The sequence below is a fragment of the Cuculus canorus genome, chromosome 1 (genome assembly GCF_017976375.1).
Source record: "Cuculus canorus isolate bCucCan1 chromosome 1, bCucCan1.pri, whole genome shotgun sequence".
NCBI lineage: Eukaryota > Metazoa > Chordata > Aves > Cuculiformes > Cuculidae > Cuculus > Cuculus canorus.
In genome coordinates, this window is record NC_071401.1 from 6,718,219 (window position 1) to 6,745,295 (window position 27,077).

The window sequence follows — 27,077 nt, forward strand, 5'->3', positions numbered from 1 at the left end:
CTATTTCTGAATGCAGTGTTTATTCTTTTTTCTGCTTTACTTGTGATGCAGAAAGTGTAGGTACTGGTTGCTTATACAATTCTGGCAAGGAAGGGGAGTTCGGGAACAGTCATCTGTCAAATTTTTGCTGAGCAGGCAAATCCAAAAAATCCAGTGTGAAAGTGATCTTCCCTCCCTTTCCACGGTGTGACAGCCATCCACTGAGTCAAACGACACAATTACAGTTCCTGTCTGAGGCTGAAACAGGAAGGAAACGTTAATCACAGGGCTAATGCAAATGAGCTATGTTTGGCATTAACCAGCATCGTTGGGGACTACACAGAGGCAATTCACTTCTGGAGGAGCTTTCAAAACTGCCACCAGAGAGCTATTTTTTGGACGTTAGACGTCTAAAGACATGGCAGTTGAAATATATCAAATGTCAGTGCTGTGTTAAGAAGTTTTAGTTAGCTTGCACTTAGACTTGAACGCTGATAGTGGAAGAGATGTTATTTGAGGTCACAGGTACTGTGAAGCTGAAGCACAGTCAATCCCTGCTTCTGATATCTACCTACGATTAAAACTGGTCTTGTCTGATAAGCCTTTGCATAAATATCAAGAACAGTATCAATTTAATATCAGATTCTTCTTTTTCAAAGATTGTAACCTGAATGCACAGTGAGAGTGAGACAGTCAATCAGAAAGGTCTTTCTCACTTCTGAATTCTCTGTTTCTGCATTAAAAATCAGGCTGTGATTTTATCTGAAGAAGCTACACGTAACTGTTGGAAAGACAAAGCCTGGCATGTTTCATGGACAAAAGAGTTTGCACTATCTATAAGGTGCACAAGTTAGACATTTTATAAATATTAATGTTGTCTGTTTCCAGCAAAGCATTTCTAGCTGAAGCTGCTTTAAGAAGGGTGTTTAAGATTTAGTAGGGTTAGAATTGCAGGAGGAAAACAGAAAATCCATCCATTTTTCTTGATCTAATCATCCGTGAGTTCTCATACAGCACAAGTCATTCTGGGCTTCTACAGGAAAAGATTCATAATAACAGGAATGGATTTGTTCTCAGTAAATCATGGACCAAAATCAAATTACTCCATCCAATCATTTCTGAGCTTAGGGCTGATTCCTCAAGAGGAAATGTTTCCAAAAGCATTTTAGAAAGTGAATAAACAATAATTTGCTCCTAATCAGAGGGGAGCAAACTACAAGATTGGAAAGGACCTCTTGATTCAGTTGACTTGAGTTGTGGAAAAACAGGACACTTCTCAAAACTCTGCTGAGTTTTACTGAAGAGAAGAGTAAACAATGCTATGGAAGAGTAGGAAGAAATATGGTAAAACTGGGCCAGCTCCAGGAAAAGAGGTCAGTGAGTGGAGAGGCTGACTCTGGAGAAAGACTGAGGCTCATGCAATAAAATTGGGGCATAAATAAATGAACTTTTTCACCCTCTAAGTGATATAAGCAGACAGTCGTCCTTCAAAACAAAGGATCAGCATCTGATTAGCTCCCCAAGCAGGCAAACTTGTGTGACAGGGAAGTAGGAGAAAAAATGGGAAAAACAAAGCAAAAGAGGAAACTGCATTTCAGTCTTCTCTGTATTTCTTACTTCCTTCAGCACTAAAAACTGGGTGAATGTTGAAAAACAAAACCATGTCAAGAACTTACCAATAAGAGGGTAAGGAGCATCTTCTCTTCCTGAAATCACCCACAGCTTGTAGTCTTTTTCAGAGCCCTTTAAAACCAAAATTAAGAATTAGTTTGCCAGCCATTAAGAAAAGGGTTTCATTAGGCTTCTCACAATATAAGGATAACCTGCACCTTGCTAGCAGGATCAAAGGAACCCCCTTTACTTCTGCAGTGCCCAAATTTGCCACCAGCAAAGCTTCTGAAGCGGTCTGTCATGTGCAACATGATTTGTGTGACCAGGGTCCAGTTCTGAGCAGCGAGAGGGGCTGGAGGCCACTGTTTCTGATGGAAAAAGGGGAGATTTGTCCCAGCTCTTTCACTGCTCCTGGAAGCAAAGAGATGGAGGTCACAGCCAGGACTTCTCCCTGCCGGTGCTGAGCAGAAATCAGCCCTGACAAGAAATGGGTTTGAACCCCCAGAGACTACGGATGATCAGCATGAAGAGGCCTGCTGTGGAGTGTGTGGTGGACAGCAGGTTCTTCATTTGTGTTAAGGTGACCCTTTAGCTTTATCCTGAGTAACAGTGTAATTGCATTCTCTAGGATGTGCTCTGTCATGGAGGCAATCCCAGCCTCACTCTTGAGACCCTTCTTCCACCATCTCCCCAGCTCCTCTATGTCCTCTGCAAGCAGGAGGAGCTCAGACTCATCAGCCAACAGCATCCCGCGCTCTGCACTGGACAGCAGAGCAGGAGCACCTTTCCCCAAGATCTGAGCCCACGCTAATGATGCCAAAGTGAGGACAGCACCCAAGAGCCTTCTGGCACTCAGTGCTGCCCAAAATCTCCTTGCAGGGCTGCTCTCAACCCTTTTGTGCAGCCCTTCTGTGTGGAAGGGCTTGGGAGCACTGGATGATGCTTTGAGATTGCTGAGCTCTCTGAAAATTTACGGTGGAGAGGATAAATTCACATCAAAGGAGACAATTTCTAGAGGATTGGAGAATGTGAACATCTTTGTGAAAAGCTGTATAAAACCGCTGATTTGAAAGCAAATTCTAAATATTGCCTTTAGCATAAACATACAAGTTAATGTTGCAGTTTAATTGAAGAAGAATAGCACATTATTTCAGAGGCGATGGTGAGACAATAGAAATAAAAAGAATGACATGTAATATAAACCTCTCTCAGGACAAAAGTTAATAGCAAGTGGATAAATACCATCCATGAAAAACCATCTATTACACCTTAAATCCATTTTCAGTGACGCTGCTGAATCAGGATGATTACAAACTAAAAGTTTTCTGGCTATAAAAGATAATAAATACCTCACGACATTGTTCATTTAACTCTAAAATTAAACCCCACCTCATTTTAAACCCTTTAACCTGTCATCCTATATTGTTTGGACCTTCATCCAGCGTCCCCAAAGCTCCTGAGACTCTTTCTACTTGCTGCACGCACCCGGTGTAATGCTGATACACCAAATAAAGCCTTTCCAGTTTGCTCTCTGACTGAAAGAGTTTTCTGGCCCATATTAGCACTGCTGCTAAGCTAGCTAGCAGGGGGTAGAAGGAAAATAAATAGGCTTTGGAGACATCTCTGATGCCTCAGGGCAAGCAGCCAGGAGCAAATAAATACAGCTGAGGAGCACAAGAAAGGGTATTTACTTTTCCTTTTAAATATATATACGAAAGGGTTAGTTGCTGTGAAGGGGAAGCAGGGGAAGGGAAAGAGTGAGGAAGCGCCGTTTCAGGAGGCAGACTGCTCATCTCTCAGTCACAAATGTTGTCCTTTATAGACTTTATGAGGCCATTTGTCAGTATAAATGTGACTGTCCCAGAAAAATCAGCAAGTGTACTCACAGAGCTGGGAAACCTAAGGCCCTTCTTTCTGCCTCACTTGATAATTTGGAACAGATGATCAATGTAATTTTGCACAAACTAGTTGTCATTTTACCAGAGAAAAGGCAGAGGGAAAATCCCTGATGTGCTAAACCAGAGTGAACTCAGCAGAAGCAACAGCCCCATTAATTGCACTTCATGCAAAATGTAGTTTTTATAATTGCCATTGGAAAGCCATAGAACTCCTTTCAAGTGGTTCTCTCTGGGAAAAAGCTTTGAGACGGCACATAAGGAAAAGCTACCTCACAGTCAGAACAATCGTACAAGGGGGGTGGGTGTTGGATTGATACACAAGCTACAGCTTAATTTATTTAGCTTGTTTGATTTCATTGCTAATCTTATGATATGCCTCTAATGAAAAAGGCTTTATGCTACAAAGATGCAGTGAGAAAATGTAGTGTATTACATGAGCAAATAATTCTGCAGGCAAGATTTTACATCTTTCACATGGCTTTCATTCTTCTTCCACTCAAAATAAAAATGTCAAGAGGAGGAAAGGGTTGACTGTGATAAACACAAAAGAACACAAAGCTGAAATCTAACCAGTTCCTCCTGCTGCTTATTTCAAATAGTGCCATTTTCCTCTTTTTTTTCTGTACACAGAATGGGGAAGTGTAAATGATACCCATAAATAAAATGAGTAAAAATTAAGCACATCATAATAAAGATTCATAGTTATAATACTGCATGGTCTCTTGATATTTGTTGTAGACTGGGGAAGACAATCTGCAATTAAAATCCTAATTTTAACATATATTATCCTTTTTCCTTGCAGTTCCTCCACTAACTCAAGAGCCACTTTAATTTGATAGACTGCTGGATCCCAAGCTCAGGCAAGAGCCCCAGCCCTGGTATAAATGCGATGTCTGAGCCATAACAAGATGGCTAGAGAGAAATTGTTGTACCTGGGAAATATGAAGCCAGCAGAATAGGCCCTTAGATGCATTAAAAGCCTGTACAAATTAGGATAATGAAAGCTAGAGAAGGCAAATTCTGAGGTTACTCCAGCCTTTGGTGTCTGAGTGTCTCCAGAAAAACCCAGGAAGCACAAGAGTGGCATTTTGGTTATATTTGACTCTTCACACCCAGGGCTGTGGTATGGAAAGACTTGTTAGATCCTACGCAACAAGATCACCGTATGCATCAAGAGCTGGCTTGTATCAGAAATAGCGTGGCCAGCAGGATCAGGGAGGTGATTGTGCCCCTGTACACAGCACTTGTGAGGCCACACCTTAAATCCTGTGTTCAGTTTTGGGGTCTTCATTACAAGAAAGAGCATGTCCAGAGAAGGGAAATGAAGCTGGTGAAGGGGCTGGAGAACAAGGGTTATGGGGAGTGGCTGAGGGAACTGTGGTTGTTTAGCCTGGAGAAAAGGAAGCTGAGGAGAGACTTTATCACTCTCTACAACTCCCTGAGAGGAGGTTGTAGTGAGGCAGGTGCTGGTCTCTTCTCACAAGTGACAGGTGATAGGATGAAAGGAAATGGCCTCTAGTTACACCAGGGGAAGTTCAGATTAGACATCAGAAAAAATTTCTTCACCTAAAGGGTTCGCAGGCACTGGCAGAGGCTGCCCAGGGAGGTGGTTGAGTCACCACCTCTGGAGGTATTTAAAAGATGGGTAGATGAAGTGCTTAGGGACGTGGTTTAGTAGTCGACAGGTATGGTTGAACTCAATGTCAAAGATCTTATCCAACTAAGTGTCTCTATGATTCTAAGACATTTTAAAAAATCTTGTTAGCCAAACAGCAAACTGACAGGCCAGTTAAAAAGCAGCCATCCAGGAGCTTTGATGTCCATTGGTGTAGGTTTGACCATGTTGTGAAACAGTAAGAGAAACAGAATAAGGGAGCCAGAACTGTTGTCTCTGGCACTGATTCGTTACTACACCCGAAACACTACCTCGTCTGGTTTAGAGCAAAGGGAGGCAGTTGAGGCAGTACTTGATCTACTAGGAGTCACTGCATCTACTTTCTGTGCTACCTGCATTACTGTAAGCCCTGTAAAAGCCTTTTTATAGACCAGTTTCAGGACATTGCTTAAATAGTGTGCATTCAGATTCTGTGCAATCACTCAGTTACATTCATATCACACATAACACTAAAGGTCCATGGATAATTAGAGTGCTTGATTTGGACACTTGAGAGCAGTGCTTGTACTTGTAATCTGGGGACACAGCTGATCACACACATTTGCACATTCTGAAACTACCTAACAAGCAAGTCAGTAGGTCTGCTGTTCACATTGAAGTATGCTGTATCAAACTCTCATTTCTTGTGTCATAGAGTCATAGAGTGTTTTGGGTTGGAAGGGGCCTTTAAAGGTCATCCAGTCCAACCCCACTGCTATGGGCAGGGACATCTTTAACCTGATCAGGTTGCTTAGAGCCCCATCCAACCTGTCCTTGAATGTTTTCAGGGATGGGGCATCTACCACCTCTCTGCGCAACCTGTTCCATTGTTTCACCACTCTCATTGTAAAAAAAATGTCTTCCTTATCTGACTCTACCCTCTTTTAGTTTAAAACCATTACCCCTTGTCCTATCACAACAGACTCTACTAAAACATCTGTCCTCATCTTTCTTAGAAGTCCCCTTTATTACTGGAAGGCCACAATAAGGTCTTCCCAGAGCCTTCTCTTCTCCAAGCTGAACAACCCCAACTCTCTCAGCTTTTCTCCACAGCAAAGATGTTCCATCCCTCTGACCATGTTTGTGGTCCTCCTCTGGACCTACTTCAACAGGTCTTTCTTATGCTGAGGGCTCCAGAGCTGGACACAGTACTTCAGGTGAGGTCCCACAAGAGCAAAGGGGAAGGATCACCTCCCTTGACCTGCTGGCAATGCTTCTGTTGCTGCAGCCCAGGACACAGTTGGCCTTCTGCTCTGTGAATGCCTATTGCTGACTCACATCCAGCTTTCCATCCACTCGCACTCCCAGGTCCTTCTCAGCAGGTATGCTCTCAATTTATTCACCCCACTGACCCAGGTGTAGGACCTTGCACTTGGCCTTGTTGAACCTCATGCTGCTCACATGAAGCCACTTCTCAATCTTGCCTAGGTCCCTCTGGATGGCCCCTCATCTTTCAGGTGTGTCAACTACAGCACTCAGCTTGGTGTCATCTGAAAATCTGCTGAGGGTGCACTCAATCCCACTGCTTGTGTAATTAATGAAGATTTTAAATAGTACTGGTCCCAACTGGGATCCCTCAGGGACACTGTTGTCATCAATCTCCATCTGGACATTGAGCTGTTGAACACTACTCTCTGGATATGAACATTCAATCAATTCCTGATCCACTGAACAGTTCACTCATCTAATCAACACCTCTCCAATTTAAAGAGAAGGATGTTGTGGAGGACTGTGTAAAAGGCTTTACAGTAGCCCAGAGAGATGACATCTGTAGCTCTTTTCATGTCCACTCGTAGTCATATCATCCTAGAAGGCCACTAGATGGTCATGCAGGACTCGCACTTGGTTAAGCCATGCTGGCTGTCTCGAATCATCTCCCTGTCCTCCACGTGCTTTAGCGTAGCTTCTAGGAGGATCTGTTCCATGATCTTTTCAGGCACAGGGGTGAGGCTGACAGGTTAGTAGTTCCCAGGGTCCATCCTTCCACCCTTTTTTAAAATGAGTGTAATGTTTGCCTTTTTCCAGTCACCAGGGACTTCACCTGACTGCTGTGACTTTTCAAATATCATGGAAAGTGGCTTGACGACTACATCACTGTCAAGACACCTCCTCTTAGACATCAGCAAAATAGATTTAAAAGCAACTTCAAACATGACAGATCCCTTACAGGGATGAGAGACTTATTCAAAACTTCTAGAGGCACTTGATCTCTGGAGTTCTATATTTTGCTTCATTTCAACAACACTGAGCTGCTATGATAAAGGTTTTAAGTACTGTTCATGAAACTTGGAAAAACTGTGAGAGAAGATTTTATTATTAAAAGACTCATTAAAACTGATGCAATAACTTACGTTAACTCCCAGCTGCTGCAAGGCCATCAGAATTACATCATTTGCGGTATCACCATTGGTTACACTTAGAGTTTTTGACTGTCAAGAGAAGAAACGGAGAAGGGGAAAGCTGCATTAAAAATTTGGATTTGCAAAGTGTATCTGAAGTGCAACAGCTCTGCATAATTCATTGTTGGAAAAATTGAGAGGATCCTGTTAAAATTTTACTTGATAAATAAGTTATACTACGTAGATAAAGATCCAGCTGTCTGAAACCAAGGTTTGATTCCTCTGCTTTGTCACATACTTTCTGTATTTGCTCCCTGCTTCCCCAACAGCTCCATCAGAAGGGAGAGTGCCATGATTACCGGGGACAAGACCTCCAGGTTAAAATATGCAAAAAGACACAGCCACTAAAATTGCATTTTAGACATTACATAAGGAAAACTTAATGGTCTGATTCATTTAAAAGCATGCAAGTTTCCTTTGAAAAAAATGAAATATTTCAGTGAGTTTTTTCAATGAAATAAGAGGTTCTCCTATCACTTCTTAATCATTTCTGTCCTTTGAAGATCTTTCTGCTAAGAAAATGCTATACATGGGCTATTCATCTCTATATCTTTCGTCAAATTCTACACAGATTTCTCAAAGCCAGATTTGGCTTAGTACCAGAAACATTTCCACTTGTTAATCTTTCATCCAGTTAAAATTCTGCCTCTCCAGCATCCTCCAGAATCTGCTGACAGCAGTATAGAAAAGTATGGATTAGCAGAAACACCAGTTTTCTAAATACCTAGGGCAACCAGCATGAAGTGCCAAGCGTTGTGTTGGAGGAAGTGCCATTTTCACAAGGCAATCTTTGCAGAGTGAGATTTCAGCACCAGCTGCGTGGCACCGGTATCACTCCCATACAGCTGGGCAATGCTCTCTACATCGGTAATGTGGTTTGCTTCTACAAAGAGAAGCACATTTCAAATACATCAGGATTAACAACTCCACCCACAGCCCCGCCAGGATGTGACAGCACCACTGTCATCACCTTGCACAGGCAAAACCACGTGCGCAGACCAGGTCCAGAGTGGTTTTCTCACCACCACACGCATGCTGGCTTCACTTTCAAGCCAAATGTGTGTAAACTGGAGAGGGGCATGGGTATAAACAGGAGAGGGGCAGATTTAGACTAGACATAATGACGAATTTCTTCATCACAAGAGTGGTGAGGCACTGGAACAGGTTGCCCATGGAAGTTGTAGATGCCCCATGCCTGAGGTGTTCAAGGTTGGATGGGGCCTTGGGCAGCCTCATCTAGTGGGACTCTCCCTTCTCATGGCAGGGGGGTTGGAACTAGATGATCTTTAAGGTCTAACTATTCTATGATTCTATGATTTTATGAAATGGCAGCTCCCATGCACCAACCACAGGTTACTAAACCCTAGTTAGCGGCAGGCTAGTTTGGCTCCACTAACAAAACTACACAGCTTTTGGACTGCAGCTGGTTCGTGGCCAGCCTAAAGCCCTGGCAGAACAAATGCCTGCTCACTGCAATAACTGCCCAGGCATATCCAAAACCCCAAAGAAGGGAAGGTCGCAGAGCTGGGATGTAAATGTTCACTGCCAGTCCCAAGACAGTTTGCTATGCCCCGTTGCCTTGTGCAGCATATCAATTTTATACTGGCCATAGGATGTTCAAATGAAACAACGGCCTGACATTTTGCATTTAAAAAAGATCTGAGCTGTACATTTCTATAAGACCCTGACGATAACAAGCTGCCATGGCAATCAAAGGAAAGTAGTAAGAATACTGTATATCTTGCTTTTGGACATATCTGAATGCTCATACCATAAATATTTAACATTTGCCTCAAGCAATGACATCTGGCTCTCAGGAGTAGGTCAGCACATTTGCATAAGTTTTGCCCTTGGCTAGAATATAATAAAATGCCTTCTATCTTGTGCGTTACCAATCCTCCAAAAATGAAATAATTCTTGGGCATCTCCAGCTGCTGTAGTGCTGGGACCATAGTGCCATAAGAACAATTTGCATCACAAAGTTTCCATCTGCTCCTCCTCTGTTTTATTACTGATAATAGCTAGACTACAGTATGTCATTTCTAGGACTGTCAGGATCAGGAAACCATGTTTGACACATAAGCAAATTATAGCTAAGGAGAAAAGACATTTTAAAAAACCCCAACAAACCCTGGTACCAGAACGCAACACCTCAGAGTATGTGTGATTTGTAGACATTTACATCTGAGCACAACTTGATTTGCACTCCTGCGTTTGAGCTATCACAATTATCGTTTGTTAACATTTGTCTTAGCAACCTGGCATTTCTAACTATTATCTTTTGCCTTAATAACAACTTTCTAAAAAAAAAAAAAAGGGAGACTTCTCTATGTTTACGTCTAGGCAAATACAAAATTCTAAGTGGAGATTCACTGTTCGGCAAAGGCCTGCACTGAAGTTTACCTTCTGTGAAAATTTCTTGCATCCCTGCAAGTGCTCTTTAGGTTTCTCCACATGGAATACAGATTTTACAATCACAGTTAAAAAGAAAAGACAAATTTATAAGAAGCAGAGGAAGAATGTATGGATTATCACCAAATGCTAGGGTATCCCTAAGGAATTGGCTACATACAAGAATGTAGTTTAAATTAGTTAAAAATGACTTAGTAATAAAGGTGCAAATCACCCTATGGATGACTTTTCTTTACCAATTTGCCTTATTTTTGTAAATTTACGAACAACAGTTAGTTAATTAAAAACATGCTTAGGGCAGTTTCAGTGTGTCCATATACTCAGCTTCACTGACTTGGGACCATTATAAACAATAAAACACATTGCAACTTTGCAGAACTGAATGAAGGCATCTGTGGGTTTAGATCAGTTTTACAACCAAGAAAGGGTACGTTGTGCTGGCGTTTCTGAAGATGCTTATGTATAAGTTCTGCTAGAGGTGTTGCTTCGGACTTCACACTGTATGGTCTTTAGTTTGTGTGCCAGAATCGGTATTTCTTACTAAGCACACTATCTTTAAAACAGAACTCATGTATTAAGCAACAGGAAACAAACATTTCAGGGCTGCATACACCAAGATTTTTAAAGGGGTCCTTAAAGGTTGTTGCAAACTAAAGGAAGTCCCCCAATATCCAAAGGATTTACTAGCAATGATATGTGATGTGGATTTAGACCCCCATTTAGCTCAAGAGCACTTACATATGCACAAGTTCCCACATCCTTTGCAATTATCTTCAGGGGAATGCTTTTAGGATAGTCCTTCTCCTTCTCTTCTCTTATTCGACTGACAAAACAAGTAAAAAACAAGTAAATTTTTAATATTGTAAACATAAATAGCAAGATGGAGATTTAAATAGCTATCAAGCAGTAACTGGGTAAGAAGCAGGCTGTTTGCAGAGGTACTGCAGTAGAAAGATCTCTGAGGACAAGAAAGCATCCAGAAGTATCTGGAAGGGATGCTGACTTTCGCCCCTACTCTGTTGTCTTAGAGTTCATTGCCGAAATCAGAGTAATCGAGAAAATGGATTTATAAATCAAGCTAAAACTACCCATCATTGTGATGCCTCAGCCTGTACTACAGGCTACTAGTAGAATCAGTAACATCCCATCATACAGACCAGTTCAAAGGACTGAGCAGGAGGAGAGTAAATTAGAAATCATCCCCAGCAAGGATGATTTAAACAGCCTCAGGAACTCTGGAGATAAGAAACCTCAACCAGCAGAACTAGGTGACCACAAAACAAACACACCACGAGTAGTTCTCTGTCCAAACACTGACTGAAATAAGGCAACTCTATTTAAGTGAACCCTCCCACCATACCCTCCAGCTTAGGGAACATTTTGTAAGACCAAAATACTGCCAGCCATGAGCAGATAGGTTAGAGCAGAGGTTCCCAAGCCAGGCTTGCTTAGGTGCCATCACCATGGAAAGAGCCCTAAGCTCAACTAAAGTGACAGAGTCTCCTACAACTGTGCAGGTAAGGGACCATACGTGACAGGGATCGCTACAGTTTTGTACTGAGCCATGTTCAGACACAGGGAAGCATTTTCCTCCTTGTGTACTGATTGTCGCATGAACAGCACATACCATCTTCTTCAGCGAGAAGTCATGAGCTGTTTTTTTTTTTCCTTATTATCAATTTGAAAGAGATTATCTATCATGATGGCATAGGCATCACAGCTTGGGAATCACTGGTCTAGATGATTAAACTCTTTGCAGTGCCTTGAAAGACTGTATAATAAAGTACCTTTGCAAAAAAGATAGCCATGTTTCCCTTTGTTCCGCAGATCTGCAAGAATATAGAAAAACAGGGACAAATGAGCCATCATTTGAATACCAAAATAGCCCTTGTACAAACCACAGTGGAATGGACGGCTTCATGGTTGCAATTTCCATAAATATCTACAAAGACTAAAAGTTTTTTTCAGATTTGAATGAAAAATCTGTTTTTCATTCAAAAAAATCAACTGAAAAGTCTGCCACAGAGATCAAAAGCCACATCTACCACTTTTTATCAGAGAAGTTAAAGCTTTACCAGTGAACTCAGTAGGAAATGTGTTGAGTTCTTAAACTAATGTCCAAATAGAAGAGGAGGGCACTCCAAAATAAGAGCTTAATTCAAAAGTTTAAAGGTGTTTCCTCAGGTATACAGACACCTTCCCACATTCAATATTCTAATTCTCTTCTTTGTTACTTGGTTTATCACCACGTCACAAAGTACACATATCCACAATGAAATAAGGTCCCATTGTACTTAGTATTGTTTAATTTTGGACATTTTAAGGCTTACTTCATTTATCTTTATCACATCTATAGACTTTCAAGGATACAAAACTATCCAGCTAAATGTAGCTAATAATAGGGTAGTGCAAGGAATCTAAACTAATTTTGCTTCAACTTTCTTGATTGAAATCCTGCCCCAGATGAAGTAACTGATATTCCCACTGTTGCTTCCGCAAATCAAGTTCTTCAAATTTTCAGAGCAGGTATTTAGTGAACTACAAACTTATTGAATGATGTTGTGAGGGGAATGCACTTTATAAACATTAAAAATGTGATTCTGCTTCACCTGTTTCAATTATGTTGGATACGCATCTCTGGACTCATGCATGGCATTTGTACCTCCAGACATAAAATAAGTCCACTTCTAGAAAATCTCTGACTCTCTTTTTGATCAAAGCTATTGCCTTCCTATCCAACTACATTCTGATAGCTGTAAAGGATCACGTACCATCCCCAGAACAAAGCTCATGTTTATCGGCAAGTGTTCAATCAAAAATCAATAGAAAATTTCAGCTTTGTTTTAGGACTATTAAGTGAAAAAAAGCCATAAACAGCATAAGCAGCTCAACAGAGAGCAGTTTGTGCGCAGCATTCTCTTTGGATATGGACAATGTGACACACAAATTAAGCTGCATGCGTCAGCTTTTGCTCTTTGTTGGTAAAGAGGAAAATGCATTTTCCAATATCCAGCCAAATCACTGTGGCTAAGCAGCTGGGATTTCAGGGGGATGGCGCCCTCCCTTATCCAAAGTGATGACAGAGCCCTCCTGCTGAGACTAAAATTAGCCTAATCACTCAAATTACCTTTACAGCCCTTATGCGTCCTACAGACAATGCTGCAAAGATAGACCAAAAATCTTTCTCTCTATTAAAATGCAGAAGTTCTCCTTTAAGAGGAATTTTGACATTTTCTCTGGCACAATTAAATTAAAAAGAGAATCAGGACAAGGTCAGTATTTCACTGTATGTCTCCAGTACAAGCTATTCTCTTTTAAAAGTGTCCTATGAGAGTCTCTTTGTTCTTTTCATTAGCTTGGTCATATACTACTTGTAGTTCATCTTATTAATTATCCAAGTTGTTTGTCAAGTTATACAAAAAACCCAAAAATAATTTCCACTGAGCAAGTTTGCAGTACAGACAATGCTTTGCCAAATCATGCATTTTCTCAAATTTTTAAGTGGTGAGTATCACTGCCACATTTGCAGGGAGACAGAAGATGAGGCACGATGGGTGACCTGGTCACAGCAGTAGAAGGAACCAGTTCAATAATCAGTTAAGATCCTGCTTAACTAGTGCCGAAATGAACAACCTGTCAGCCTAAAACACATAAGAAACTTGGAAAACAAAACATCTCTCAATTCTTACCTGAAATTTGCCACACAGTTTGTGGTGGGCCAGCCCAAAACAAAGGACCTCTCTGGATCTGTGCTGCCTTCACAGACTTCTTCTGTGCAAAATGCTGTCCACATCTCGCAAAGACGTGCTTGGCACTTTAGTTTGAAATGAGAGTGCGACCTGCTGGCAGAAATTCACAGGTATGTCACAAACATGAAAACAACTCAGTTTCTTCTTCCTTCAGACACATTTGAAGCTTGCATTGGAGCTCATGGAAGAAGTGCTTCTGCTTTAATTAAAGAAAGCAGTATTTTACTTGTGTTGCATATAAAAATATATCAATTTCTCATCTAAAGTGGGTCAACTGATATCTCATACGTGGGACAGTTTGCTTGTGGCATCCCTGGACATCACCCTTCCTGGAGGAAAACTGCCCATGTCTAGAGCTCCCTTGCAAACCTCACCATGAGGCAAAGATTGCCACTTGTGTTAGCCTCTCCTTTCAGCGACGTTAAAGCCATTGAGGAGTTGACATTATGGTTGGATTGCTTAGCCCCATGGCCAACAACTATGGTGAGTTTAAGTGGTGACAACTAGGCCAGAGCAAATGAAGTGATCCTGAAGAAAGAACAAGCAGAAACCTGCCATTTGTGTTCACTACAGCACAGGTCACATACAGGCTCCACAAACTAGCTGCCTGGTAGCTTTAGGCCCAGATCACTTGCAGAATAAATCAAGACTTTGAGTCTTCTCAAAATATCTACTCATCTACAAGGAAAACACCTAATTTCCCCAATTTTTAAAAATTTGGCCCTTCCTGTATTTTATCTAACTAAACATTAGAGTACGATAAAGGTAAAAATTACATAATTTCACAGTTTATTTTCAACTTTTCAACTTAATTTTTCAGTGTTGTCTGCCCCCTTTGTAGGATCAGTGGACACCAGTGCTATGAGAGAAACAAGGCAAATCTCACAAAGTCAGTGCAGCTCTGTAGCAATGCAACAGCCACTCACTTCAAGGCAGGTTTGTGCTAGAAGCCTTGCAGACTGAATTACTGAGCTATGCTTCTTCTGGGCCAGCAAGGAAATGCTGGGTGAAAAGCGTCCCCTCCCTTAAAATGTTTTGCCCTTCTAATTCAAGGACTGCAAGCAAGAGCACGTCAGCTCATCACTGTGTTGCAAATAGGGATGGGGATGGTGCCAGGAACCATGGTGATTAGTGCTCTATAAATAAATATGCCAGGTAAGCAGTTTCTTAGCACTCCAATACACATGGACTACCTTCTCTGAGACTAGTCTCATTAACAAGGTATTTGACTTAGGACACACCGAACTAATACAGTCTGAAGCACGAAAGTACTTGAACCTTGTGGCTTTAAAGAGGGCATGGATGAACTTGCAGTACTCTGACTGCTCTGAGGTTTCCAGCTGACACTGTGCTAATGGGTATCACAGGGCAGAGCAACCCTGCAACCCAGCAGCATCTACAGGGGTGAGCAAGAAAGGACCATCCGTGCATATCACACCTGGCGAAAAGGTGCATTTCAATTAGATTGCCATAAAATACCATCTCAAGTTGACGTCTTTTTTAACTATATCATGGTGTTTCCCAGTCAGCTGTACATTTCGCCTCTCCTTATCATGTTTCGTTACCCCATCAAAGAGAAATTTAAAGTACAGGAGAATATTTCAACATGCTCATCAACAATCAGTTTGTGATGGAACCAGTAAAATCTGTCAAGAATACAGAAATAACTGTAACTGACTGACCACAGAATGACCTGTGAAAATGCAGGCTTACAACAAAAAAAAAAATATAGCTGTGAATTCTAACATAGATGTTAATGAATGGATACCTAGTCTGACTCCAGCGAATAAATCTGTTGATCCCCCCTTTCTCCTCAATTTCTTTTTCCCATTACTCAGTACAGTGAACTCTCTACGTGCTGCTGTATTTTTTTTAACACTTACAGTTCATAAAGCCAGACCCCTACAGTGCCAGTAGCAGGTGTCGGCAGGGTATTGGCAGAAGCACAAAGACGTTTCCCAATCATACTTGATGTATATTCTTACCCTGCTTGCCATGCCTACTTACAGCTCTCAGCTATTATCAGTATTCAAGTGGCCTGGTTTCCAAAGGCGCTGAAACAGTAGCCTTCATTAACATCTAAAGAGCCTGAAGTATAATTTTATATCTATCTGCCATGTCCCTTTATGCAGTCCATGGGTTCTCAGTGTTCATGAAATGCGGTTCTTCTATTTAAGTGTCAAAGCATTACCTCTAGGAATAAATATATCACCACTGACCAAAGGAAACAGCATACCTAAACATGTGAAAAATCGAATCAGTAACAATCTAACAAAGATTTTATTCATTTTTCAAGAAGTCAGTCCCCTTGCTAGTGTCATACTGTAAATATCAGACAGATTCAAAGTCCACTGAAATAAACAGAAAAATAATGAACATCAATGGTGTAGGTATTGATGCACCTCAAATTCTGCCACCTCTCAGAGTAAATTCAGCTCCTTTTGCTTTCTGTAAGTGGCAATAGGATACCTTGCAGCCGTTAACAGATGGAAGATTAACTTCTCACTAGATTTGCTAATCTCCTTAACAGGACCCTCTGACAAAAGCATTAATGGATCTACTGTGAGATATTGCTCCCATAATTCCATGTAGGTACTCAACCACTAATTTCTATGTCGGGCCCACCATGAAATTAACCTTAAAATTCATCTGTATATATGCATGTACGTATTACAAAGAAGACAGAGGAGGCCATTGAGAGGGTAGATTTAGATTAGACACTGGGAAGAAATTTTTTACTGTGAGAGTGGTGAGGGACTGGCACAGCTTGCCCAGAGTAGTTGTGGATGCCCCATTTCTGGAGCTGTTCAAGACCAGGTTGGATGGGGCTTTGACCAACCTGATCCATTGGAAGGCATCCTTGTCCATAGCAGGGAAGTTGGAACTGCATGACCTTTAAGGTCCCCTGCAACTCAACCCAACCCAATCCATTCTATGATTTTATCATTTTATCACTCTATGATTCCTCTGTGCCTCCCAGACAAAAAACTTACATAAGAAACCTTGATTGTTGAACTGACTGATCCTTAAAATGTTGACACTGCTAAACTAAAACACACGCTCTCTGTAAGAAATCTAATCAAGATAAGAAAACAGTACAACATTTTACACACATTGGTTTAGTGAGAAAAAAAATCTTTCAATCAATTTATGTTGTAATCCTCACAGGAAGGCAGTAAAGGACATGACAGCAGAGAAAGAATCATGACATGTGAGTGTTGTTCTTATTTTTTTATAAACTGGACTGATGCATGGGGGAGATTAAGAGACTAAAGCAACAAAGGGAACCTTGTGATTGGTATCTACTATAGGCCACTTGACCAAGGGGAGCCTACTGATGAAGTCTTCCTCCTTCAGCTATAGAAGGCTTCACACTCACAAGCTCCCATCCTACTTATGGATGTCAACTATCCTGACATAAGCTGGAAAATTCCTAGAGTGCATCAAAGATAACTTCTTAACCCAGGTAATAGACACTCCTACCTAAGGGGAAGCAATACTGGACCTGACGGTCACCAGTGCATGTGGGTTCATCAGTGACATGAAGATTGGAGGCAGCTTGGGCTGCAGCGATCACATATTGGTGGAGTTCAAGGTCCTGAAGGATATGGGACAGGCGAGGAGTATAGTCAGGACCCTAAATTTTAGGAAAGCAAAATTCCATCTCCTCAAGGAGTTAGTGACTGGACCCCCTCAGGGATGAGGGAGCAGAACAGAGCTGGTAAATATTTAACAATGCTTTCCATAGAGCGCAAGAGCTCCAGAATTAGGAAATGAGGCAGGGAAGGGAAGCAAACAACATGGCTGAGTTGAGACCTGCTGGTGAAACCAAAGAGCGAGAAGGAACTGCACAGGCAGTGCAAAAAGGAACAGGGAACCTGGGAGGAGTACAGGGATGCTGCCCGGTTGACTAGGGATGGGGTCAGGAACACCAAGGTGCAGCTGAAGCTGAAGGGAAGTAAAGAATTACAAGAAGGGCTTCTATAGGTATGTCAACCAGAAAAGGAAGGTTAAAGAAAGCATACCCAGCCAATGAACAAGAATGGTGACCTCGTATCAACAGACAAGGAGAAGGCTGAGGTACTCAACAACTTTTTTGCCTCAGCCTTCACTGGCAACTGCTCTCCTCACCCCTTCTGGGTCAACAGATGACAAGATGTGGACCAGGGGGTAAAGCCTGATGAAACATCCCTGAAGGGGGTCTACAAGAAAACTGGGGAGGGATTTTTACAAGGGCATGTAGTGATAATACGAGGGGGAAGATTTAGACTCGACATTAGGAAGAAATTTTTCATGATAAGGGTGGTGAGACACTGGAACAGGCTGTCCAGTGAACCTGTGCCTGCACCCTCCCTGGAACTGTTCAAGGCCAGGTCGGATGGGGCCTTGAGCAGCCTGGTCTGGTGGGAGGTGTCCTTGCTCATGGCAGAGGGTTTGGAACTGCATGATCTTTAAGGTCTCTTCCAATCCAAACCATTCTATGATCTGAAATGATAACAGTCTACATTTCAAAAATGATTAGAAAGTAGCAGAAAATGAACCCTCAGGCACCTTGCCCAAAGGCATACACAGAATCATTGTGGAGACGACTTACACACCCCCCCCCCCATATTTCCAATTGGGAGCAATGCCAATTCATTGCAGCTCAGTGCTGTGCAGGGATTGCCTCAGAGAGCACAGAGGACACTAAATACTTGTTGCTTTCTTCAGAAAAAAATTGCACCCCTTGGCTGATCATATAAAGTCTAAATATACCTGAGCTCCCTTTGCCCCGTGACTGGCTGCCCGCGCCTGAGCTACCTGTGCCTGAGCTGACACCGGTACAGGGCTGAGCTGCGCCTACAGTAACTTAGGTGTCCATATGCCCCCAGCTGAAAAATTACTTCACACAAAAATGTATTACAAATTTCTAGCACCTTCATAAGGAATAATTTTGAAGTTAAATCCTGACTCAACTGTAACATTGACTCCATCCTGGTGACCTGTTGCCTTGCCTCTGCATCAGCTATTAAGATGTCAATAGCAATCAATAGTCATGGCTGCATAGCAATACATACACACCACTCATGTTTCCCCTCTAGGAATCAGTAGTGGTATTTTAGTGTGAGATCTTTAAAATCGCTGATTTTTAAGTAGTATGTGTTAGTGACAACTCTGATGCTTTAATTGCTGACAGAGTAGCTGTAAAGAGAACATCCCAAATAGTTCTTTAAAATACATGAAGTAACATCACTCAAAACTCTATTTTTACCATTTCTAGGAAAGACTTGCCCCCCCTTCCCTCTTCTTCACATGCAGAAGCACAATTTGTTCTCTTCTACCTTCTTCAAACATTACAGGCTCTTCACTACATTAAATCAAATTCTGTATGAGCTGTTATTGCTTCCTGGGAACCAGATTTTGGAATGGTCCCCTCTGTCAGCACACTTTTAAGGGTCAGTTGAGTTTGCTGCAGGAAGGTGCTGGTGTTCCCTCAAAGAAGCCTAGAAGCCTAGGTAAACTGCAAATATTTAACATATGAAGGTTTAAATTAGATGACACAAAGGTACATAAATACAGTAACAATGCCATTACTGCTACTGCTGGGAGAAGAGCAAAATTTCCCCAAAATATTCTTATGTTAACCATCCACCTGTACTGGAACATATTTCGGGTAAAATGTTCTCCGTGTTGTCACACTACATCAAGTGAAGAAGCTTATCTGGGGGGGTGTACATTTACTGTGTGTGATTCAAATGGATGCAGCTCAGATTTCTACAGAAAACAAAGATTTATTCTGGCTTTTCCCAGCAGCCTTTGAAACAACTGCTTAAGCGAAAAGATACATTGCAAAAGCCCAGGCTTCACATTGAGATTACCCACCCTGTGAAACCACAAACACAGTGCCTAACAGAGACTGAAGTCACATCAGGATTTCTTATTTCCCTATAACTCATAACAACAAGTGAAAGCACCCTCTAAAATTGCCTTAAACCACAAACGCTGCACAAAGCTGGCATGCTAGACACAGCTTGTAAATCTGATTTAATTGTGAATGGTAGAGTGAATAATCAGAGCTCAGCAGCAAGCCTGATTACACACAAAACACTATCCAGACTGCTCAGCATCACTTCATTTCTCCATCCCCTTCTCCACACTCCTCCTGGCACAGCACAACCTACAGAGATGGACACTGTGATGCCACCTGCAATCTTTATTTTTATGCAGCTGCTCACCACTGGTGTGCATCAAACCAGCTTCCAGTTCAGCGTTAAGACTTGTAGTCCCTCTGTGACACAGCCACTGGTGTTCAGCATGTCCCACAGGACTGAAGACGACGCGCAACGGACACAGTCAAGCACTGTTGAGTCAAGCACTCGACTCCCCAAAGCAGGGAAGATTATAATGTTGTTCTCTTCAGAAATAACTTGTACCCCTTTGCTGATAATACAAAGCAAGCAATATATTCAAGAACAGCTAATACTTCTGGAATTCTTCCATGGCTATGGGGTTCTCAAAGGTCCCTGAAGAGGTCAGGCACCTAACCTCCATTGACCAAATAAAAAGCTTCCTTATAATTTAGGGAAGATTTGCTACTGAAAAAGCATGGAAATCCATGTTACAATCTGCTGAGAAAAAGGGTGGTTCTCTAAGAGCAGTGCCTGAGCTGCCATACTCACTTGGACTTGGCAACAACCAGAAGGTCTGTGAAGAGGAACAGGTGTCGCTCCTGGGTCTGCAGACCTGTCTTCAGCTGCACGTGGCCATCCAGGAGGAATGTTCGGTTGTGGCACATGAAAGACTGCACAAGGGGACAAGCCTCTGGGCTGATGGGGGAGAAGCAGCCTTCCCTGCAAAAGGAAATAAAGAAAATAAAGGGCATAAAGGAAAGCAAATCAGTCAATTGCCTGTCAGTGAGAGCAAGTCAGCAACTTCCTGCACCCACTGCCAAAAGGCAATTTATTTCACCATATTTCAGAGAAAGGTGAGAAGGACAATGAATATAATTCCGCAGTTTGGTTCTGACACAAAATCTGTTAGGGACTGTCTTTGCTGAATCTTTTTTAACTCAAGCATTTAGCAAAAGACAATAATTTAAATATAGCAGTCTTCATTTTTTCTATTTGTATTTCTCTCCCTTTGAAGTCTTAGAGAAAATACTGTACTTCCTATAGGCTCTTAATAGAGAGAGGAGAAGTATGCATGATGAAGGAATAACAGCACACCCACCTTGGTCAGAAAGGGACTCATATTTGGGATTAAGAGCAAATTATAAAAGTTATTCAGAACTAAGGACAAATAAAAGATGCAATTGAATCTTGCTAGAGACAGATCATGTACTAGATGCAACATGAGAAGAGGCTGCTCAGCCTTTCTCTCTCCCAGCACACGACCCGCAAGCATTGAAGTAAGCTCCTGTTGCAGGGTTTGGTTGTGTGTCAAGAGCACAGCTACGAAGGACTGTGGGTGTGGTGTGTAGGGGCTGCTGAATAATCCCAACCCAGGTGTATAGGGGGGCAGATCAGGGCTCCCTCCTGGAATACACTGATCTTTTCTAAGGAGGTATTGAGTAGGTCACAGTCCAAGGCTACTTATGGTGGAGACACAATTGCCTCATCCCCTCCTGTTCTAACTGCTCCGCATGACAAAAAGTAGTTGAATAGTTATTGAAGCAGAAATGGGAGCTGCTCTAGCACAATGGTCAGGTCACTCACCAAGACAGGATATTCCTAGTTTCTGAGCCTTGCCCTAACAAATATCTATTTATACAGAGCCAAACTGAATGAATGCGAGGGTCTGATGAGGGGACACTCCTTCTCTAGGGCTCCCTAGAAGCTGGTTGCAGGTTAGCCTCTCCCTTGGAAAGCCAGAGACATGGCTTCAAATTCTCCCAGGCAGGTGAGAGAACTGAACTTGGGTCTCCTACGCTCTGGCGTACCTTAAATAATTAATTTCAGGATTAAAACCCAAGACTCACCAGCATCTTTATTCATGATTTTTAAATGCAACTTTTCAATTATCTGCTTTCCCTAGAGGTACTTCTAAATGAATAATTTCCCTTTGGTTGAATGAATCAGTTCAATTTTGTTCAAATGCATTTACTTATTTTTTCTTGTTAAAAGAAAAAGAACAACTAAGCTAAAACTTGGCAGGATCTGCTTAGAAAGGAAATGTTATAGTGAGCAGATTTGCAATCATAGTCTATTTGTGGTCCCGCTAGAATGGATGACAAACACCTAATGACTTTTCTGGGAGAAGAAATGGACCTTATACAGTGAAAGTCACAAAAGAAATGAGAAAGACATGAAAGAAAACAAGAGTGAGCAAAGAAAACCTTCAAAGAAGGTCATCAACCTTCTTGGACCTCTTTTAGAGCCTGGCTGATTCCCAACCCTCCTCTCCTTGATGCCTGTGCTGGATTACTCGGGAAATGATTTAGGAAAGCCTGACAGCTGGGAGAGAAAGGATAAGCTCCGAGATTGGCCTACATTAGCAGGACACACTTTCACTGATCTGTAAGGCGCTGGTGAAGATCTCTACCTGCTGGGGAGAGCCCTGTTTGGCCTTGGTTTCCCCTTCCTGGCTGGGAGCTTGACTTGTTGAAATAATTCGCCAACTTTATTTGTCTTAAACTGTGTCTTAATCTTGTCTTTCACTACCTACCTCTTCAGAGAAAAAAAGAAAGAAAAGGAATGATTTTCAGAATGAATAATCATAGAATCACCAGGTTGGAAAGGACCCACTGGATCATCAAGTCCAACCATTCCTAACACTCTCTTAAACCATGTCCCTAAGCACTTCATCAAATAATGAAATATTTGCAAATAATGTGAATCTAAATTTATTTGATCATTCCTAAGCAGAAAGGATGTCCAGGAGTGTGAAGGTTAAAGCAGAGAGGATAGTTTTGGTCCAGTTCAACAGTGACACATGCTATGTAGCCAGCAACAGGAGTCAGGGGAACAGCAAGCATCTCTCCTACCTTGCCACTTCTGTGGGACTGGGAATTCACCAATTCAGCAGTTCATTAGTGCCGGATAGCTTACTGGGGTTCAATTTCATAAATTCCCCAGCAGCACTTGGCACAGAGACTTAAGCAGAAATCAGGAATGATGACCAGTCCACTATACATGGTAATGAGGTGGTAATAAGGCACGCATGGCCTTTACCTCCAAGGTTAAGTCAGGGAAATACTCATTTATATTTGAACCCAGTAACAACAGTAGTTAAAAAAAGCCCTTTCGTATTATACTGCTGTAACCAAACCAGCAGAAACATTCATAAAATCCTACTGAAGTGCCTGTCTCTACTGATTTTCCTGTAGGTTCAGGTTCGCATGTCTCCATATAGGCAACTCTGTTTGATTACTTATGTTTGTACTTTTTCTGCATCCTGAAATGTAAGCCCAGGAACCTCCCATATTAAACTAAGCAAAATCTTTGTCACATAGGTAAGCAAATGAAGGTTTAGTAGGTTTATTATCTCCATCAGGGTCAAGCAAATCAAACATTGTTTTAGAACAAGAAAACGCGACAACACAAATCAGCTTTTTCAAGACATCTGACTCTTGACTCAGTGCCTTTCAAGCATGTCTGTAATCTGAACTCTAATAAACACCCTCATATACTTTGAGTTTACCTTATGAAAAAACGTAGAAAATATTTTCTTCCTTTGAAACAAAGTGGAAAAAATCAAAGCCATTAATTCAGTTGGAACCTTCTAAAGCCCCAGGACAAAGGAACATAGAGGAAATTCACCATCAGAAACAAAAATGTCTTTTGGAAAGCATGCTTTTGATCCTTTCAATTAATGTTCCATTGTTAGAAGACATGAATGAAACTCAAATTTTGTTACACTGAAGAAAATGCAGATCAGCTATACCCTCAGGCATACGGATTTATGTAAGAGAGGTATTTTTGGAGTTCAGTTTTTAGTGGTTCATTGATTTTTCTGGCCATTAAAAGGGTCTAATTTTGAAAAAGTGCTAAGCACTCAAATACTGATTCTCTGAAAATTCCTTTTAATAGAATTATGCAAAACTCTGTATTTATGTCAATGTGATTTCTGATATAATTTAAAAAGTAAAAGTTAGTGATGTAGGATCTTCTCTATTTTCTCTGTGTTCCCCTAGAAGTCATTCTATGATTAATACATGTAAAATGCCCGAAAAGTAACATCTTTCCAGTTTGGCAGAAAGAAAGCCATTCTCTTGGTTGGTTAAGAAAGAAATGCAAACTGATTCCTGAAAGATGGGGATATCCTGCAGGGTCAGCAATCAGCCATATTCCAGTTCTGTAGAAGCAAGTTTGATACCAATGTTTACATGGCATTGCCATCATAACTATAGTCTGAAGCAGACATTTCTTCCTGAATGTACTATTTTGGGGTCTGAAACTTCCATATGTGGTTTCAACCAAAGAGTAAATTCTGCAATTTGATGATATCTATAGAAACATTCCTGAGTTATTTAGGAAAAGACTAAAAACACTACACTGGCTGAAATTAGCAGAAAGATCATTGAATTTTTTTTTCTCCTGCCATCTCCAGAGCCTTGATTTTAGACTAAATATTTTTCAAATTAATCAAAACAAGCATTTTGTACCTATTTAAAAGACACCATGACTTAAAAGAACTCTTTGATTTTGTAGGTGTAATATATGAAGTTGAAATCTGAAGTAGTCAGCCAAGCACTGAAAAATACACACCCACGGCATTTGGTGTGAAAGCAAACACATCAGTGATCACTTCATCAACCCTGCATTTACCATAAGCCACAAAAGCACAAATAATACCTCATCTTTCCCCTTCCCAGCTTCCTTGGGTTTTTCAGTAAAACTCATACCTGAATGGCACGACATACAAAAAGTTTTTTCTTAGTGTAATGAAGATTTCAGCTTTATTATCTATTAATAGTGAAAGCAAGGAATGAAATTATACTTTCTAAAGGAGAGTTTAACGGCCCACGTCAAGTGGTTCCTAAATCCATGATCCAAATGTGATTCATGTCAATGGGAAGCCCTCTCTTGATTTCATAGTATTATAGAATCACAGAATAGTTTGGGTTGGAAGGTACCTTCAGTTCCAACTCCCCTGCCATGGGCAGGGACATCCCACTAGATCAGGCTGCCCAAGGCCCCATCCAACCTGGCCTTGAACGCCTCCAGGGATGGGGCAGCCACAGCTTCCCTGGGCAACCTGTGCCTCACCACTCTCATGGTGAAGAAATTCTTCCTTATGTCTAGTCTAAATCTGCCCCTCTCCAGTTTACAGCCATTGCTCCTGGTCCTGTCACTACAAGCCTTTGCCTGGTCCTGTCACTACAAGCCAGTCCCTCCCCAGCTTTCTCATAGCCTTCTTCAGGTACTGGAAGGTCGCAATAAGATCTCCTCGAGCCTCCTCTTTTCCAGGCTGAACAAGTTCAACTCTCTCAGCCTGTCCTTGTACGGGAGCTGCTCCAGCTGATTCAGTCAATTATGACTTTAGCCTATCTGTGATTTACATTAAGCTATAATGTGTCTCAGAGGAACAAGATGTTCCAAGGTACCTAAGGTAGCACAAGCTATTGCAGGCATCTCACTCCTCTCACAAACTGCTCATGTTCCATCCTAAATATCACTCCTTTGTTTTGGTTATTGTTATCTGCCAGAACTTCTCCCCACTGATGATACCTCTGTAGCCCAAAAATCAATTTCCTCTTATCATGTAGCACTGATGCTCAACTCATATCTATTGAAATATCACTTTGCTCTTTAACCTCTGAAGTACTTCACAAGAAGTAGGTGAGAAATGCACCTTTTAATTAGCAAAGCAGTAAAATGGCAGCTATTTGAAAGGAGATATCTGTTTCAGCCCAGCCATGTGAGAGGTTGTGCATGATCTGTCAAACAAACATACATAATACCTTTCCAAATTCCTCTCACAGTGAACAGCTTAGCCTATATTCATTCAAACATAGGTACCATAAGCAAAAATACTGCATACTTGTGCCAGTGCTGAAGCCCAGCTAAGGACCAGGAGCTTATTCCAGTTTTGTGCTTACACATGTAGAGTTTGCAAGTTTGCAGCATAAACCTAACCTTGTTTTGCCTACAGGCTAGAGAGCCAACACTCCTCACGGTGCTCAGAGATGACAAACTTATTTTGTGTATCTCAAAGGCCAGTTTTGGATTGGCTCTAAGGAACCAGCAAGTTATCTTTCAGGAAAAATAAAGCAAATGATTTTCCAACTTGTGTCTCTCAGTAAAGCATTTACTTTACCATCACTGAGTCACAGCATGGAGCCAAGGCAACCCACTGAGAGAAGCAGGAGGTATTCACACCTTTTCAAGGCTATTGAAAAGAGCAGCTATCCGCACAGGAAGAAATGTTTACAAGCCAGCCCACATTAGGGATTTTTGCCAACATGGATATTTCAATTAGAGAGGACATGATTTGTGGCCAGCAGAGGAACCCACAAAAGCAAGACTGATCTAGAAGTCAAGTTCCTTCATTGTCTCAATAGAGCTTATATTGAAAATCAGGTAACAATATTTGCACTTTTTTTCTCTGCCTCCTACTCAGGCCCTTAAGCTCCTGTGAGAAGGAACCTTAATACTAGTTTACTAGGTGCTTAGTTCATATTTTTGCTAACAAGGCAGGCCCTGCTAACTGAAGCTTGGAAGCAAAGATGGTTTACTGCTGCAAAACCTTTAACACATAAGTCATATTATCCATATCGCGTGGCTAGAGGGTATTTTGTCTTCAAGATAATTAACTTCATAAGGTATTGAGAGCAATTTTTTAACCAATCAAAAGAAAAGAGCTCCAATTTTGTTCGCAGTCCCTGTCTCCCCTGAGATAAGGTGGGAAAAAAAAACCCAGATCTGTAATACGGCAGTGAGTGCTGATCTGCGTTACGGGACTCTTTATAGTGCACTCGAGTGCAATATTAACATTTCAGAACTTCAACACGTATCTAATTTCATCATAAATGATAGTTTGCATGTGACTTGTACTGTATCCTGGCCAACCTGACAATATCATGATAAGGGATCATCACGTTCTGCATGAGAAAAGAGAAGAGTGAAAAAATGAACTGAAAGAAGAACTTTTCTTGTACACTGAAACCATGTTTCGGACTGAATGCAAGATAACAGAGATGGTTCTGCTTATGCTCCTGATGAATTTAGTCTCTGTCACACTGCCAGCATATTAAAGTGCATGGTTTTTAAAGAGCTGCTCAGCCGAGCCTCCCCGTCCCTATAAATGTCTGGTATGGTCACACAAAGATCTTCTGGCCAAGCACTTGCAGCTCCTCTCACCATGAATGAGGCTCCACACAGATGAGGCTCACACACACACACAGAGCAATCTGCAGGCTTAGAGAACTATTTAGACAGGCAGATTAGAGAAAGAA

The 27,077-nt window shown here is 41.5% G+C and overlaps 1 protein-coding gene across 2 annotated transcripts in view; it reads right to left on the reverse strand.

Moving 5' to 3' along the window:
- Positions 1–27,077, reverse strand: part of ARHGAP20 (Rho GTPase activating protein 20) — a 67,347-nt gene that overhangs the window by 15,779 nt on the left and 24,491 nt on the right. The window contains exons 3-8 of one of the 2 annotated variants that reach the window (XM_054056525.1): positions 20,362–20,532; positions 13,643–13,795; positions 11,741–11,782; positions 10,692–10,776; positions 7,494–7,571; positions 1,656–1,722 (exon numbers count right to left, since the gene is read on the reverse strand). In XM_054056525.1, coding sequence (XP_053912500.1) covers positions 1,656–1,722; positions 7,494–7,571; positions 10,692–10,776; positions 11,741–11,782; positions 13,643–13,795; positions 20,362–20,532 — 596 coding nt within the window. The remainder of the gene's footprint in view (positions 1–1,655; positions 1,723–7,493; positions 7,572–10,691; positions 10,777–11,740; positions 11,783–13,642; positions 13,796–20,361; positions 20,533–27,077) is intronic. The other variant, XM_054056526.1, reaches the window with a different exon arrangement.